Source organism: Antechinus flavipes, chromosome 1, assembly GCF_016432865.1.
Source record: "Antechinus flavipes isolate AdamAnt ecotype Samford, QLD, Australia chromosome 1, AdamAnt_v2, whole genome shotgun sequence".
Taxonomy (NCBI): domain Eukaryota; kingdom Metazoa; phylum Chordata; class Mammalia; order Dasyuromorphia; family Dasyuridae; genus Antechinus; species Antechinus flavipes.
In genome coordinates, this window is record NC_067398.1 from 83537222 (window position 1) to 83554572 (window position 17351).

Here is a 17351-nt window from a genome sequence, read left to right on the forward strand (position 1 = left end):
AAGCATTTGCAGTTATGGGTGTGCCACAAGCAATAAAAACAGATAATGGACCTGCATACACCTCCAAACATTTTGCACACTTTTGTGCACAGTATGAGATTTTACACACCATTGGCATACCTTTTAATCCTCAAGGACAGGCATAGTAGAGAGGAGAAACAGAGACATTAAGATGCTCCTCCAAAAACAAAAGAAAGGGGGAACCACAGGTAACTCTAGAGAACTTCTAAATCTAGCCCTTTATACTATTAACTTCTTGATTTTTGACAAAGATGAACTGGCTCCGGCAGACAGGTTTTATAATCCACTGGAAAGATAGTGTCCAGTGTGAGCAGCTCCACTATCTTTAGATAATTGCCAGGTGATGTGGCGAGATCCAGAAAGTGGTGAATGGAAGGGACCAGATAGGTTAACTGCTTGGGGGAGAGGGTTTGCTTATATCTCCATAGATGGAGAGGGAATCACATGGGTGCCAACGAGCCGCATTCACCTTGTCCATCAGAGAGAGATGGAGCAGACCCTTGAAACAAAGGAGAAGACCCAAGAAACATCAGGTTGTTCTATTGCTGACTGTGCCCACCACTGAAAGAACATGGCAGTTATGGTGTTTGACTGATGGACATCAAAAATTCTTGGACTTCAAAACCCTCAGGAATCAATGGATTCTCTGAGACATGATAAAATTGTTGTAGGACTTGAAAACCCTCAGGAATCATGGGATTCTCTGAGACATGATAAGACTGTTGTAGGACTTGAAAACCCTCAGGAATCATTGGCTTCTCTGAGACATGATAAGACTGTTGTAGGACTTGAAAACCCTCAGGAATCATTGGATTTTCCGAGAAATAAGACTGTTGCAGGACTTCAAAAACTTGCAGGGATTCCCTGATACGCGAAGCAATGGACAATAGATTGGTTTTGGACTATCTCTTGGCTGCTGAAGAAGGCGTATGTGTGACTGTTGTTTACATACCTTCCTTCTAGGACTTCTGGAAATCTTTTACAACACCATGTTGATTCATATTGTTATATCACTACTTGCTTATACAATTCATGTGTGTTACATCACATTGAGCCTGCACTGGCTGTGGGGAGAGTCATTATTAATAGCCTGTGCTTTATTGCTATGTACTTGTGTAATTCCCCCCCCCAGCCCCCATGCTGATGGGTTTGTGCATACCTGTTTCTAAAGATTATCTAATCTTCAGCCTAGAAACCCACTAGCAACCCCCACTTCCCTTTGGTGCTTTTCATCTCCCTTCCTGAGATGTCAGGGGGAATGTGATCATCTCCCTTTTTAGTGCTTTCACCTCCCTTCCTGAGAAGTCAGGGGGGATGTGATCACCTCCTTTTTGGTGTTTTCACCTCCTTTCCTGAGAAGTCAGGGAGGTTGTAATCACTTGGGGGATCTCACCTCTCTGAGAGGTCAAGGATGGCGTGACCACTTGTGTTCTAAAACAAAAGAAAGTGGGAGAAAGAATGGCCCTGCCCACTCTCTGTGCAAGTTTGATGTGTTGTATAGGAGATTGGGTGGAGGATTTAGGGAGTAGAGAGAGCCAGAGTCACTCCTGGCCAGATTCGTGTGGCAATCGCTCTTACTTCATATCGCCATTCCATTTACGTCCACAGAGAATAAAGATCAAGGACTTTTTGCTGATCCTGACTCTGACTGATTCTAAAACATCCAGTGTGCTAGTGCAGTCATCACACTTAACATTGGCCATTTATATTAGATATAAGGGTATAGGCGGAACACTCACCAAAACTTTCAATGATCCCAAACTATCAGGGATAGCTATCACATTGGATAAAAAAAATCATCTCAAAAGAATCTTGATGTGATTCAACTATATTGAATATGTTAAGATGAAGTTTAAAATGTATTATGTGTAAAGTCCTGTACTTGGATTTAAAGAATTTCACTAGTACAAGTATGGCTAGACAACAGTTGCCCTGGGAGATCTGGGTAGCTCAATGTCTTCACACTCAATGGCAGACCCAACGCTAACACGAATAACAGGATGCATTTAAGAATTACAGGATTCCTTTATTATTGTTCTGTAAGAAATGACCAACAGGATGATTTCAGAGGGGCTTGGAGAGACTTACATGAACTGATGCTGAGTGAAATGAGCAGAACCAGGAGATCATTATATTCTTCAACAACGATACTGTATAAAGATGTATTCTGATAGAGTGGATTTCTTCAACAAAGAGAAGATCTAACTCAGTTCCAATTGATCAATGATGGACAGAAGCAGCTACACCCAGAGAAGGAACACTGGGAAATGAGTGTGAACTGTTTGCATTTTTGTTTTTCTTCCCGGGTTATTTATACCTTCTGAATCTAATTCTCCCTGTGCAACAAGAGAACTGTTCAGTTCTGCACACATGTATTGTATCTAGGATATACTGTAACCTATTCAACATGTAAAGGACTGCTTGGCATCTGGGAAAGTGGGTGGAGGGAGGGAGGGGAAAAGTCAGAACAGAAGTGAGTGCAAGGGATAATGTAAAAAATTACCCAGGCATGTGTTATGTCAATAAAAAAATTATGATAAAAAAATAAAAATTAAAAAAAAAGACAGGATTCCAGAGTTACAAGAAGGTACCTGGATTCTCAGATTTCTTCTAGGTGGCCTTTGGGGGTCAGAATGGAATACGTAAGTTCTGATGACAATAAGGAAGAAATGTTTGCTTTGGGAGCAAGTGAACTCTCCTACGTCCTTACTATACCAATATGGAGACATGAGGCACAAGAGGCACCAAACCCTAGGGAAGGGTGCCCAGTTAACTCCCCAACACTCTTCTCACTTCCGAGTCCCTACCAGGTGATGGGGACAAGTGCTGACCTTGGTCAACAGGACAGGCTGTGTTTTCACGCTGATGACCCATAGCCCGATTCAGGCACAACGTTTGGGGATCCTGAACCTGCTCCGCTGCCCGCCCCGTGTCAGTTTAATGCTCTGTGCTCTGCTGGGAGGGATGCTGTATATGACTGCACAGGGAGAGGTATGGCCGGGAATGCCCTGCCCAGGGTACCGCCGCACACCACCAGCGCTGCTCCGGGACAGGTGTGGGAGCACCAGCACCCCCTCACTGGCCCGGGATGGGATGTCCTACTCCCCGGGGTTGGTGCAGGGGAATTCTGGAAACTGAAGCCGGAGCCTGAGGGACCCCTGAGCTACATCAGAGAAGACAAAAAAGACCTGGAGCGAGTGGATGTTTTTCTTTCTACATTTTATTATTTCAAACCAGGTGAACAATTTGATAAAACGTGTGAAAAAAGCGAGGAGGCATCCGATGCTGTTGACTCTGGGGCCTGGGGCAGGGTTCGGGGGACTGAGGATGAGGATGAAGACGGGAGCCCTCATGGCAGTGGACTTTCCTATCGTTAGAGCTAAGGAGCTACAGTTAATGGAGCTGACGGGAGAGCTGCCGAAGGGGGACGGGGCAGGGGTGGGGGAGTGGGAGATGAGGAGAAGCCCCCGGTGACGTTGGCAGTTGACTCGAGACTTAGCCCTTTGGAACCTTTGTTGGGGGGGACGGGAGACGGACTGGAACGGAGAATTCTGGGTGGGGGGAGTTGGAATGAAGAAGAAAAGGAAGAGGGGGAAGGAGATGAGGCTTTGAGCGGCTGGAGAGGCTGCTGTCCCCTTGTCGGGGGACACGGGACACAGGCGAAGCCCCCACAACAGCCCCCAGGGCCAGAGCAAGCAATGAGACAGACAGATGTAAACAGACAGACAAGCCAAGGCACGGGCTCCCCTGGAGGAGGTGATCCAGCACAGATCAGGACGACTCAGCCATTTAGTACATGACAGTTTTAAATAGTCTTCTCTAAAAAGGTCCCTACAGTTTTGTTTTATATTTTAAAAAAACATACACACAAAAGGTCCAAGAAAAACAGAGAGGAGCTTTGGGACTTCTGGGCTAAGGAATGTTGTCATCGCTGTCCCCGTCCTGCTCAGGGTGGGTTTGTGCTTTATCCTGGAAGGGCTCCCCGATGCCCCGAGCGGGCCGGGCACGGCCGGCGAGGGGCTCACCGAGTGTAGGGCCTGGGGGCCATAAACGCTGACCGGGGCTGGGCTGGGGGTCCTGGCAAGGCAGAGGGGCCGACAGTATTGGCCAGAGAAATACAGGATTTCCTTTACCACGAACCCGAGTTTCAGAAAGACCGACACCCCCCTCCCCCCAACACAGAATAAAGTAGAAGAGAAAGCGGGATGCGGCCCGGGGCGGAGCTGAGGGGGCTGCTGCGGAGGGAGGGGGAGGCAAGGGCGGGGGGCGGAAGGGCCCTCCCGGCGGCAGGCCCGCAGGCTCGGGGGGCCTCCGCCTTCCATACTCTTCACCAAAGTCTCTTTGTTAGGTGGGGAGAAACCAGAACATGGAAACAGAGGGAGGGGGAGGAGGCTGTGGGGAGAGAAGTTGGAGTCGCTATCATGGTGCATCCTTCCTTTCTTGGTCCTGTCTGCATCTTCCTCCTGCTCAGAGACTGAGCAGCTCGAGTGGTCCTGGTGGGAGGGAGGAGGAGAGGTGAGGCCGCGGAGGCCGCCCAGGTGGGCCCCGCTCCCCCCAGAGCTCCCACTGGAGGCTTCCGCCTCAGCATCTCCTTCCCTCTGCACTTCCCAGCCCCGGAACAATGGCCCTGCCCATCCGCCAATGTCCCGGCCGCGGACTTCAGCCTGCTGTTGCCCGGTTACCAGGTTTTCTGAGGGCTTGGGGTGGCAAGAGGGATGCCAGCGGCCCCTGCACCGGCTGTGTCTGCGGCCAAGCCCCTGTTGCTAGGGCCCCCTGGGAGGGAAGCCCATCTGGACTTTAGTTCCTGGCAGCCTTCCTGCACTACTCACAGCGAGTGTGTGAGAGAGAGCGCGTGCACATGCGTGTGTCCCTGTGTGTGCGGGTGCATGTGCGCATGTGTGTGTCTGCACACTGCTCTCTTCCCCAGACCATGGGCTCCCCAGAGACGTGGCAGCCCTTGCCCCCAGCCTGTGTCCCCCTCCTCTCCAAAGAGAAAACTTCCTGGGCTCAGAGCTGCGTCTCCCCCGGAAAGCCCAGCCCGGCCATCCCGCGTCTCCCCCAGAAAGCCCAGCCCGGCTGTCCCTGTGCCCCCAGGAAGCCCAGCCCGGCCGTCCCGCGTCTCCCCCAGAAAGCCCAGCCGGCCATCCCGCGTCTCCCCCAGAAAGCCCAGCCCGGCCATCCCGCGTCTCCCCAGAAAGCCCAGCCCGGCCGTCCCGCGTCTCCCCCAGGAAGCCCAGCCCGGCCGTCCCGTGTCTCCCCCAGGAAGCCCAGCCCGGCCGTCCCGCGTCTCCCCCAGGAAGCCCAGCCCGGCTGTTCCTGTGCCCCCAGGAAGCCCAGCCCGGCCGTCCCACATCTCTCCCAGAAAGCCCAGCCCGGCTGTCCCGCGTCTCCCCCAGAAAGCCCAGCCCGGCCGTCCCGCGTCTCCCCCAGAAAGCCCAGCCCGGCCGTCCCGCGTCTCCCCCAGAAAGCCAGCCCGGCCATCCTGCGTCTCCCCCAGAAAGCCCAGCCCGGCCATCCCGCGTCTCCCCCAGAAAGCCCAGCCCGGCTGTCCCTGTGCCCCCAGGAAGCCCAGCCCGGCCGTCCCGCGTCTCCCCCAGAAAGCCCAGCCCGGCCGTCCCGCGTCTCCCCCAGAAAGCCCAGCCCGGCCATCCTGCGTCTCCCCCAGAAAGCCCAGCCCGGCCATCCCGCGTCTCCCCCAGAAAGCCCAGCCCGGCTGTCCCTGTGCCCCCAGGAAGCCCAGCCCGGCCGTCCCGCGTCTCCCCCAGAAAGCCCAGCCCGGCCATCCCGCGTCTCCCCCAGAAAGCCCAGCCGGCCATCCCGCGTCTCCCCCAGAAAGCCCAGCCCGGCCGTCCCGCGTCTCCCCCAGGAAGCCCAGCCCGGCCGTCCCGCGTCTCCCCCAGGAAGCCCAGCCCGGCCGTCCCGCGTCTCCCCCAGGAAGCCCAGCCCGGCCGTCCGCGTCTCCCCCAGGAAGCCCAGCCCGGCCGTCCCGCGTCTCCCCCAGGAAGCCCAGCCCGGCCGTCCCGCGTCTCCCCCAGGAAGCCCAGCCCGGCTGTTCCTGTGCCCCCAGGAAGCCCAGCCCGGCCGTCCCACATCTCTCCCAGAAAGCCCAGCCCAGCCGTCCCGCGTCTCCCCCAGAAAGCCCAGCCCGGCCGTCCCGCGTCTCCCCCAGAAAGCCCAGCCCGGCCGTCCCGCGTCTCCCCCAGAAAGCCCAGCCCGGCCGTCCCGCGTCTCCCCCAGAAAGCCCAGCCCGGCCATCCTGCGTCTCCCCCAGAAAGCCCAGCCCAGCCATCCCGCGTCTCCCCCAGAAAGCCCAGCCCGGCTGTTCCTGTGCCCCCAGGAAGCCCAGCCCAGCCGTCCCACATCTCTCCCAGGAAGCCCAGCCTGCCCGTCCCCCCAGCCTGTGTCCCCCTCCTCGCCCCGCCCCTCGCCCCCTGCTCCCCACCTCCTGCCCGCAGGCCCTCGGCCGCCTGCTCAGAAGAGGCCGCAGTCCTTCAGGTTGTTTTTGATGATGACGTCGGTGACGGCGTCGAACACGAACTGCACGTTCTTGGTGTCGGTGGCACACGTGAAGTGCGTGTAGATTTCCTTGGTGTCCTTCCGCTTGTTCAGGTCCTCGAACTTGCTCTGGATGTAGCTGGCGGCCTCGTCATACTTGTTCGCCCCTGCAGAGAGAGTGGGCGATGGGCACGGGCGGCCCTTCCCAGACCGGCCCCAAGCCCCGCCTCGGCCCCAGGGCGAGGCTCCGCAGCCCGTCTCCCAGGACCAAGTGCCAGAGACAACTCGGGGGCACCGCGGGCTCACCCGTGCGGGCAGAATACGTGGGAAAACAATTCTGATGGGGAAAAAGGAAAAGTGTTTAACACGTCTGATGGGGCACAGAGGGGGCTCCCCGCCCGGGCGAAGACCTTAAAAGAACGTGCGAGCGTGTGAAGCGAGGGTAGGTAAGCGATGATATATCGTAATATAGCCAAGATAACGTTCTCCTGCACCGGGGGAAGAAGGAATAGGACCGCCGCTGCTCAGGCTGGCGGGGACGACGGCAGTGAAAGCCGCGGGACCGCTTACGTCACCACTGCTTTCTCTGTACGGGAGGATCATCTTCGGACAAAGAGGGAAAAAGCGGCCGATCAGAGAGTGTCCAATTACTCCCAATGAGCCCGAGGTACCAGATCCAGAAAATCTCTACCTCTGGACAGGCAGGTGTCACTACTGAATCGCTGTCAAGGAACTTGGAAAGCCCACAGAGAACACGGGACATGCTGTAGAGTCCCACGGGGCAAAGACAGCCGCCCCACAGAGGAAAAAATAAAATTTGTATGCTGTTGGATCCCGCTGAAACCTGAGAAGGCGAAACTCTAGGGACGACTAGCGAATGCACATCTAGAAGAAGAGGTGGGAATCGGTCACAAAGGGTTCTAATGGGCAGGGAGAAATGTAACTTTATATGTAGGGCCCAAAAAGCCAATGCCCAAGTCTAAGATGGATTTCTGGTCCAATTAGATGAATTTTCCTTCTTCTCACATCATTTCTAGACTGATGCTAGATTTCAGCAGAGGATTTGTGGACCAGAGAGATAAAGTGCCCCGGAGGCCGTTTTTGACCCGCTGAATGGCCACGTCCCAAGGACAGCCATTCACGGTGTGCCGACCGCTTGGACGGCCTTCTCCGCGGGACCATCCTGGGGTCCCGGCCTTGGCACTATCACCTACTGGAACAAGAGCCAAACTTGGAGCTGGTAGAAACTTCGTTCAGATCCAGCCTCTGACACCTGGCCCTGTGAAGGCTGGCAAGGACTCGGGGCTCTTCTCGGCTCCCTTTCAAGGCAACAAGCATTAGTGAATCGTGTGCAAGGCCCCGGAGAAACCATGGAAGTGAAAAATGGCTGCTGCGGTCAGGGAGCCTCCTGTTCTGGATGTGGGTGATGGGCATGTGAGGGGTACACAATGATGACGATGATAACAGCTAACATTTATAAGGATCCTGACTGGGTCTGGCCTTCAATCCACCCATCTGCCTCAAATTCAGTGCAAGGGGGAGCGCCCTGAGGAGAAATCGGGCAAGAGTGAGGGGGGCAGAGCGGCGCCTGGGCCGGGCTTGGCGGAGCTGGGAGGGGGGCCATTCCAAGCACGGGACGGGCTACGTAAGGCCTGGAGTCTCGGGGTCCGGGAGAGGCGGAAGAGCAGTTTGCCTGGAAGGTGCGGCGCTGGGAGGAGAGGAATAGAAAGTAAGTACGGAAGGAGGCGGGGAGCCAGACGGGAGGGGTTTTAGATGCCAGGCTGGGAAGCTTGGGCTTTGTCCCGTGGCGAGCCGCAGAGGACGCTCAGACCGGGAGGGACACAGCTACCCTGGTGGTTTAGAGAGATTAATTTGACCTGTGTGGAAAATGGGCTGGATGCTGCGGAGGCTGCCAGGTGGTCTGTCGGTCAAGGATTTACAGTGACCACCTATAAGCCACGCCCTGTGCCCAGGGACAGAGAGAGGGAGAAACGCACTTCTCCCCTCTCGGAGCCAACATTCTAATGCAGACAAGGGGCAGTGAGGCTCCGAGGCCGGACAGGCCCCAGGCGGGGGCCTCTTACACAAGGTGGGGGGCAGGGGAGGGCATGGAAGTGGGCTGGCTGGCACACAATCAGGGTCTTCCCATCGCCGCCCGCCCCACCCCGGCCCTCCCTTTCTTCTGGTCACGGCAGAAGCCTGGACTGATGTCAGGACGATGGGTCCTCCATCCGAGGGGCTTCCTGAGCCCCAGCCCCCCTTCCCCTTGGGGACAGTTTCTATGGGCAGAGGCTGAGAACTCAGCTTAGGGCTAGCTGCCATCCCCCTCTCATCCAGCAGAGGGCCCCCTTGGACCACCGGACAGTGCTTGCCCGGCCTTCTCGGGCCCAGTGGGGTCCAGGGAGTGTCCCCGTCACTGTGTCCCTCCGTCAGGACGTGGCTGCCTTCAGCCCTGAGCGTCCCCGCCCCCCCCCCCCCCATTCTCCCTCTCCATCCAGGGCCTGGTTCCTTGTAACCGGGACAGGAGAACACTGGGGAGGGGGCTCGGAGCCATGTCTCCAGCCCCTGCCCTCCCCCTTCCTGTCCCATGGAGGGCCAGCAGGGCTATCAGGAAGGCTCAGGCTGCCTCTAGGCCATCTGCTCTGACTTTCATTTTCCCAATGAGGAAACAGAGGGGGAGTGAGGGGCCCCTCTCCTGCCCGGGGGTGCAGGGCAGTCTCCTCCCTGCCGAGCCCCCGATGGCCACTGTTGGGAGCTGTGAAGCCTGGGCCCGTGCCCCACTCCCTCCGGGCCCTCGGGGAAGCAGATGGAGAGCTCTGCCTGCCCAGCCAGCCCGGCACCTGAGCAAGCAGAAGGCAGGGCCCCTCCTCCTCCCCTTCTCCCCAGGCCTCGTACCTGAATACTCGGGAAAGCAGATGGTGAGGGGGCTGTGAGTGATCTTCTCTTCAAACAGGTCCTTCTTATTGAGGAAAAGGATGATGGAGGTGTCTGTGAACCACTTGTTGTTGCAGATGCTATCAAAAAGCTTCATGCTCTCGTGCATTCGATTCTAGGGGAGGCAGAGGGAAGAGGGAAGGTCAGCCGAGGGGGAGGAAGAAACGGAATCCTGGAGGTCTGAGGCGCCCAGGACCACCCCGTCCCACCCCCCTGGGCCAGATCGGAGGCGGACTGGGCAGTGCCCCAGGCATAGCTGGGGGTGGAGGGGGTCCCTTCTGTCCCTGAGACCCACCTGCTGGGGCAAAGGGAGCGCAGTGGGCCCTGCTGCTGCGCCCCCCCCCCAGCTGCTCCACTTGTGTGCTAGTGCACCAGCTGAGCCCTTGCTGGGAGCCAGTGGGCTCAGGAAGGAGCAGGGAGGCAGCAGTGGGCGTCAGTGGGAGACTGAGGCCCCTTTGTTACAAGAAAGAAGCCTCCTAGAGGGGCAAACAGGCCAGGCCTTCGGGGATAAAATCTAGGCCTGACTGAAGGCCGCCTTCTCGTCCCAGCCCAAGGTCCCTCAGGCAACTTTCCCACCATCCCTCCTAACTTATCTCCCTGCAACTCCTTCTGTAATTAGACTTTTCTGCTGATTGTCAGTGGGAGTTAATCTGGGAGCGAGGGCTCCTTAGGGCAGAAGGAGGGGGTGCTTTGTATGCCCCGTCCCGGTCTCCAGGGCCTCTGTCTTCCTGCCAATGGTCGTCCCCCTCCCCTAGCATCAGTGTGGGGGAATGTCAACCCCACGTGCCCGGAGCCTCTGAGGGGGCGCTGGCTGGCAGCGGGGGGAAGGGGCGAAACCTTACCATCTCCTCATCTTCGGCCAGGACCAGGTCATAGGCGCTCAGGGCCACACAGAAGATGATGGCCGTCACGCCCTCGAAACAGTGAATCCACTTCTTCCGCTCGGACCTCTGCCCGCCCACATCAAACATCCTGCAAACACGGGGGCTCGGGTCAGTCTGTGGCCCTGCTCCCTCTCCCTGCCCCCAACTCCGCCCCAGGAACAAAGGCGGCTCCCTCCTGCCCTCAGAGCAGTGAGCAGCCGCTGCCCAACATACTCAGACACCCAGGCAGCCCGGCCGCCCACGGCAGCAAGCTTTCCTTTCCTCGGGACCAAGTCTTTCTGCCGAGTTCTGCTCTCTGGGGCCAAGAAGAACCAGGGCAATGTCACCGGCACCGAGCGTCCCTTTGGGTGCTTGGAGCCGTCCCTGCTCCCTCCTGCCCCCCAGGCCCTCTCTCCAGCTAAGGATATAATGTCTACCCGGCCTCGGGGAGCGATGCCACATGTCTCACATACGTGTGTGTCTGTGTGTGGTTGGGTGTGTATGAGTGTGTGTTCCTCACAACAGCCCTCTGAGCCGGGGAGCTCAGGGACAATCGCTGCCCTTTTAGCCTAGGCTGAGGGAAGGTAAACGACACACCTGTGGTCCCTACCTGGGGTCTGAGTGTCGGGGGAGCGCTGTTAAAGGGGGGCACTGGTGCCAGGCCCGAGGTCAGAGGGAGACATGGGGGGCTCATCAGGTTGGTGGGCCTGATTCGGGGCCCCTGAGATCTGCATCCTCCCCATGCGCCTTTGGCTGCTGGCCTGAGGACCAGGAGAGGAGCCCTGGTCTGCGGCCTGCAGCGAATAAGCTTTCCTGGGCCTTGCCAGGGAAAAGGCGAGTTTGGACTCTCTTGGCGCTATCTCTCTGTCTCTGCCTCTCCCCCCGACTGATCCCTTCCACCTCCAGCTCTGTAGGTGTCTGAGGCGGCCTGGGTCTCAGCCCCTGTCCCCCCCTGCCCCGGGCTCCTTCCTTTCACAGTGACAGGTGGCAGAGGGCTCCCGGGCTGCAGGACCCCCCAGCATGCGTCCCGGGGGGGAGCTGAGGCGGGCCACAGCGTTTCCCAGATGCTGGCTCACAGAAGCAGGGGACGCATAAGCTGTGAGTGTAAGTGCCCGTCTGGGCCGAGAATTTCCCTCTCTCTGGCGGGGGGGACACGTGCCTGGGAGATTAATAAAGATGGCAAAGGGGACGCTGAGATCTGTTTGAGCTGGTAAGCTTGCAAAGCCCCCGAGCGGAGCTGGGAGGAAGGTGGTCCGTGGCTGATTCTCTCTCTCCTACAGAGGCAAAGCTGAAGCTCTGCCAGGTTCGTGGCTCCCAAGGCCTTGTCACCAGCAAGGAGCCAAGATTTAAAGCCACAGTTCCAGGCCCTTCCCTTTACTCCCTACTCTTCCTCACCTGCAAAATGGCAGCAATCCAGCCCCGTCCTATCCTCCTCCTGCTCAGGGACTCTAAGTGCTGCTCCGAGTCCTCACAGCCGCCCTTTCCCGCTGGCAGCGGGGCCCAGCTCACCCTCCCACCTGCCCATGTCTGGGGCCAAGCGGCTTTCTCTCAGCCAGGGAATCAGGCCCGGCTCTCCTGTGAGTGCTCCTTTACCTCGGAGGCCTTAACTTCCTCACCTGTGAAATGGAGGGTAAAAGTCCCTCCTACCTCTGAAATTATGGCATTCTCCAGTAAGCGCTGTACTGTGCTCTCCTCACCAGCCACAGTGCTCTCTCTCTCTGGCTCCTCTAAAGAGGAAACCAGGGGAAACTGAGTCCCAGCTCTCCTGGCCTGGATAAGGGCAAACAACTCCTGCTGCCCGCTGAGGCAGACTCAGAGGCTGAAGGAAGCAGCATCTTTTCTGCCTGACCTGCTACTTTCTGTTTGTTTTTCCCTAAAAAGATTTTTTTGGTAGTTACAAAGGAACCTCCAGAGTGAGCTTTGGGGGTGATGAAAATTTTCTTCAGGGGGAAAAATGGAGGGAGGGGGTCTGAGAGATCATTTAATCCAATTCCTTCAATACGCTGATGTGGAAACCGAGACACAGGGACGGAGAGGGTATTGCCCAGAGTCACAGCACAGGAAGCACATGCTTCCCTTACTTTGGGGGGCTGTTGTGACTCTCTTCCAGAACTGGATTTTAGCCACGAGGGAGACTTGAGAACTCCTCAGGAGTGCAAATCCCAGGCCTCTTGGGACAGAACCCAGGACAGCTGGGGGAAGGGGGAACAGACCCCTTCTTTCAGACTTGGGTTCTGGTCAAAGCTGCTCCCTACCTGTGTGAGCCTACCACATTTTTCTCACTTGGGAGACAAGGCAGAATGGACTTGATATCTAAAGTCTCTTCTAAAGCTAAACCCTGATTCTATGCTACTTCCCCAGGGTACACCACAGAGAATGATTCCATAGCCCGCCCCCTCCAATGCTTTGCTCAGAACCTTTCCGAGGCTCCCTGCTGTCTACCACATCCTCTCTCGCCTGACACGCAAGGCCCTCTGTAGCTGCACCTCATACTTTCCCTATCCATGGCCCAACCAGATGGTCTGCTATCCCCAGGAAACACGCTCGATACCTACGGGCCCTGAGCAGATCGTCCTCCCTGCTGGAATCCCTGCCTTGTCCATGGTGGAACCCCCCCCCCCCCCCCCGCCCTTTCTGAAAGCCTGCTTCCCTTCCTAGGCTACTTCCTCTAAAAAGCGAAGATTCCTCTGATCCCCAAGGACCAGGACCTCAGACAGCGAGCGCTCTTAGCCATCTTGCTGTTTATTATGCGCCCAGATTATAAGCACCACCAGGGCAGAGGCTGTCTTAGCTAGAGTCCGTATGGACAAAGAGCTGGCCCTGGAGTCAGAATCTTGCTTCAGACACTCACTAAGTGTGTGACTTTGGGTAAACCACTTGTCCCAACCTCTATTTCTTCATCTGTAAAATGGGGATAATAATACCAACCTTATGGGACTATTGTGAGGACCCAGGAGTTAATGTACACATAAAGCTCTGCAAACCTTAAAGAACCAGATAAGTGCAATGCTTTATTGGGGTCTAGAACTGGTGATTTTATTAGCGTAGAGCACTTGTACTGGTGACAATTCACTACAGAAAGGAGATTTGAACCTAGATAGTTCTAACTCTGAGGACAACCCTCATCTACTTTCCCATGTGGTTTTCCTCATTGTGGAGATTTGTTTCTTCTCATACCCTAATCCTATGTTCTGAATGTAATAGGTGCTTAATAAATATTGAGTGTTCTTAACTAGGGACACCCCACTCTCTCTTTCACCTTCACTGACAAAGGGGGACAGGGATCACAAAACCTGGTGAGGGTTTGAAGCCTGGAAGGCTGGAGGGCCACAGGCCAGGCAGGACCAGGAGTCTAAGAGCCTAGATTCATATCCTGGCTCAGCCACTAACCACCCGTGTAACCGAGGCAGTCATTTAACCCTTCTGCGCTTCACTTTTTCCAATGGTTCAATAAGGAGGCTGGACTTGATGGCTCCCGTGTCTCTGGTGCACTCCGTCTGTGCTTCTAGCCCTTCTGTGCACTCAGATCGAGACAACAGTACTACTACACCAATAGTCTTTTTGCTAAGATTTTAGTTAACATTTTTATATCATTCTCCTTCAGAGATATTGGTTGAGAGCTTTCTTTTTCGCTTTATCCTTCCCTAGTTTTACCCACTTACTTGAAGTGCAGATCCTTGAAGGTGAAATGAGTCTCCACAATGCCAGTGGTCTTTACGCGGGTTCTCAGTACATCCTGTTGGGTGGGGATGTAATCGGACCGAGATATCCTTTCCAGGTCATTCAGATAGCTGGGTACGGGGAAAGAGAGACAGGGTTAGGAAGCATTTGGGGTGCTGAGACATTGAAACTTGCCCAGAAGAGATATCTGGCCTTCAATCCACCTATTTGCCCCCACATTCCCTCATAAATATATTCATCCAAACCTAGAGCTCCTCTTTCCCTTTACCAAAGATGCTCAATTGTAGGTCACTAACCTCACCTCCCATTTTTGCTTCAAACAATTACCAACCCTCTTCACTTGAAAAGACAGAGCATTCTCTTTCAACAATGAGATGATTCAAACCAGTTCCACTTGCTCAGTGATGAAAGAGAACTAGATACACCCAGAGAAAGGACTGTGGGAACTGAGTGCGGACCACAACACAGAATTCTCACTGTTATTTGCTTGCATTTTGTTTTCTTTTGCAGTTTTTTTCCTTCTAGATCTGATTTTTTCTTGTGCAGCAAGATAACTGTATACACATATTGGATTTAATATACATTTTAACATATTTAACATGTATGAGACTACCTGCCATCTAGGGGAGGAGGTGGGGGGAAGGAGAGGAAAATTTGGAACAGAAGGTTTTGTAAGGGTCAATGTTGAAAAACTACGCATGCATATAACTTGTAAATAAAAAGCTTTAATAAAAAAAAAAAAGAAAGAAAAGAAAGAAAAGATTGAGCATAGTTTTCAAAGTTCATTCGCATCTGGATCCTGCCCATGTCTTGAGAAGGTGATGGAGTAGGGATTATTACCACTAGCTCTCCTATACTCACCATTTTAAACTCAGTAAAATGAGATCCAAAGGATTTGACTTAACCTGAGTGCTGGGGAAATGTTTGTGAAAGAATTATTTTATTTTTTTTTAAACTAGATCTGATTGTTATACTGAAAATCCTTCAGAAGATGCAGATGAGCAGCTCATCTGTGACTGACAGTCCTAGAGTTGCTGGGGCACTGATGGCCTTCAGTGACTTGTGCAAGGTCTGTGTCAGAGGCAGAACTTGAATTCAGCCTGCAGACTCCAGCCTTCTATCTTGAGTAAGAACAATAGCTTGCATCCTATAATGCTTTAGAGTTGACAGTACTTTTTTCTCACCATAGCCTGGAGAAGGAGATAGGTTGAGTACAATTATTACCACTTTATGGAGTGGGAAGCTCTGGTTCAGAGGTGGATGGTGATTTGTCACAGCTTAGGAAATGTAAGAACTGAGACTCAAGCCCTGCTCTTCTGACTTTAAGAGCAGACTTTTTTCTACTATCTTGTCAAATTGGTTCCGCTTTCCTAGTCTCTGGGAGAGGGCCAGTAGTGGGGACCCAGCCAAGGATGGCACGCATGGGCCAAAGAGAAGGACGGGAGCCAGGTAGTCCTTCTGCTCTGAGGGAAGCCAGGCTCCAGCTAGGTCTCTGCCATGTAATCTCTGGCATATAATTGGGTTAGAACAAACAGGCTGCCTCTGAGCCATTAGCTGGGCTAATCAGGGAATTCTCCAGGCTGTAATCTGGCAATTAGCAACTCAGAGCTTCCCAGACATAGACTCTCTCCCCACCCCAGCCCCACCTTCCCCCAACAGCAGGGTGGGCTGATGCATGCTGGTCTTCCCAGGGAATGACAGCCCCATCACAGCCGTGGAGCTGGGGGCCTCACGGGGAGGAGGTGGTGCCGACACCTGTTCCCCTGGGCCTCAGCTCCCTTTTACCCGATAATTAACAGAGCTCCTCTCTCATTAGTGGCAAAACACCTTACGGGCAACAGCTGCTGGGTGGAGGCTGTTCAGGAAGAAAGCCCGGCTGGAGCCCTTGATGTTCCAACTAGGCTGGCAGTCATCCTTTGCTGAGTCCCTACTGTGTGCAGATGCCTTGTTTGGGGAGGGAAGCTAAACAAGGGATAAGAGGGCAGTGAGATAGCAATGCAGGGCAAAATGCTTTGGACAACCTAGGCATCTGCAGCACTCACTGTGTCACCTTTTCTCTCCCTCAGCCTCAGTTTCCCAATCTGCAAAACAGGTGGATTGGATCAGATCACATCAAAGCCTCCTTTCTAGCTCCAAATCCCAAGAATTCCAAGAACCCTCTGGGTTAGAAACATTAGCAACTCTGACGAGAGGCCTAGGAGGCTGGCCTGCCCACCACACAGTAACAGGAAAGGCAGTCCTGATTCAGGCTGCAGTATCATGGGGTATGTTACTTTACCAAATATTCCTGCCCTTACCCTAGTCATGTGACTCAAATAAATCTTTTTGGGTGTAACTCCTGGTTAGTTGTCCTTCGAGGACGGAACATGAATAGTTTACATCCATGCCCTCATACGCTTCAATCTGTATGTGTACGTACTTATTGTTACTGACACAGAATCTCATTTCCTGTACTCTGAAGTTTACAAACTGTTTGATAGATGAGGCAGTTGAGGCTTAGAGAGAAAATGACTTGCCTAGAATTAACAGTGGTAGCCTTAGGACTCCAACCCAGGCCTTCTGAGTACCTGAGTATCCTAGCCTACTCGTCCTTCTGGGAAGCTTCTGCGATAACTCAATACCCCAGAGGTCACCTTTTTTGCCCCTTTTAGAAATAGGGAGTCTGAAGGATCGAGGTGGAGGCAGGAGTTAAGGATTACTCATATGCTGAGCAGCACTGTGATATGAACAGCAGCCTTCCTCAGATCTACAGGCACAGGCTTTTGTGAGTACTGCGAGGGGCAGAAGTCACTCACTTTGTGGGCCTGACCTCAGTTACTGAATCCTTAGTGGAAAATGCCAGGGAAATTGTCTCAATCTCAATGGGGGGAGGGGGGAAAGGGTGTGTGAGGGGAAAGGGGAGCCCTTGGTTATGCAGGCAATCAACTACCTAAATATGAAACATAAGTTAGTACAAGATCCACTCCTAGTCTCTTAAAAAAAGGGGGGGGGCATCAAAGCATGAATAAAAGAATACAACTTGGAAAAGTAACAGTTTCAAATCCTGGCTCTTCTATTTATTAGCTATGTAACCCTTTCTAGTTTCCCTCTCTAGACCTTAGTCTCCTCATCTGAAAAACAGGGATAATCAACCAAGTTGGGAGAAAAAGTTCCCAAAATGCAAGCAATTATAATGGTAAAGATGGAATTATATTTAGTCTTCACAAAGACTTCCTGCAAGGAAGAGGAAGTCCCTCTCTGACCTGTGCTACGGCACAGAAGGCACTTCTCAGCCTTCCTCAGTCAGTGGAAGGAGATTCAGTCACCCTTTGGTGGAAAGAATAACAGGGTTTGGAGTCAGGACCTGGATTCAAGTCC

The 17351-nt window shown here is 54.2% G+C and overlaps 1 protein-coding gene across 1 annotated transcript in view; it reads right to left on the reverse strand.

Annotated features, from left to right (window-relative positions):
- Window positions 1-3223: 3223 nt before the first annotated feature.
- Window positions 3224-17351, reverse strand: part of GNAI2 (G protein subunit alpha i2) — an 85986-nt gene continuing 71858 nt past the window's right edge. Inside the window, exons 5-9 of the mRNA XM_051986151.1 lie at window positions 13976-14104; window positions 10293-10422; window positions 9412-9565; window positions 6464-6683; window positions 3224-4514 (exon numbers count right to left, since the gene is read on the reverse strand). Coding sequence (XP_051842111.1) covers window positions 6493-6683; window positions 9412-9565; window positions 10293-10422; window positions 13976-14104 — 604 coding nt within the window. The 3' untranslated portion in view covers window positions 3224-4514; window positions 6464-6492. The remainder of the gene's footprint in view (window positions 4515-6463; window positions 6684-9411; window positions 9566-10292; window positions 10423-13975; window positions 14105-17351) is intronic.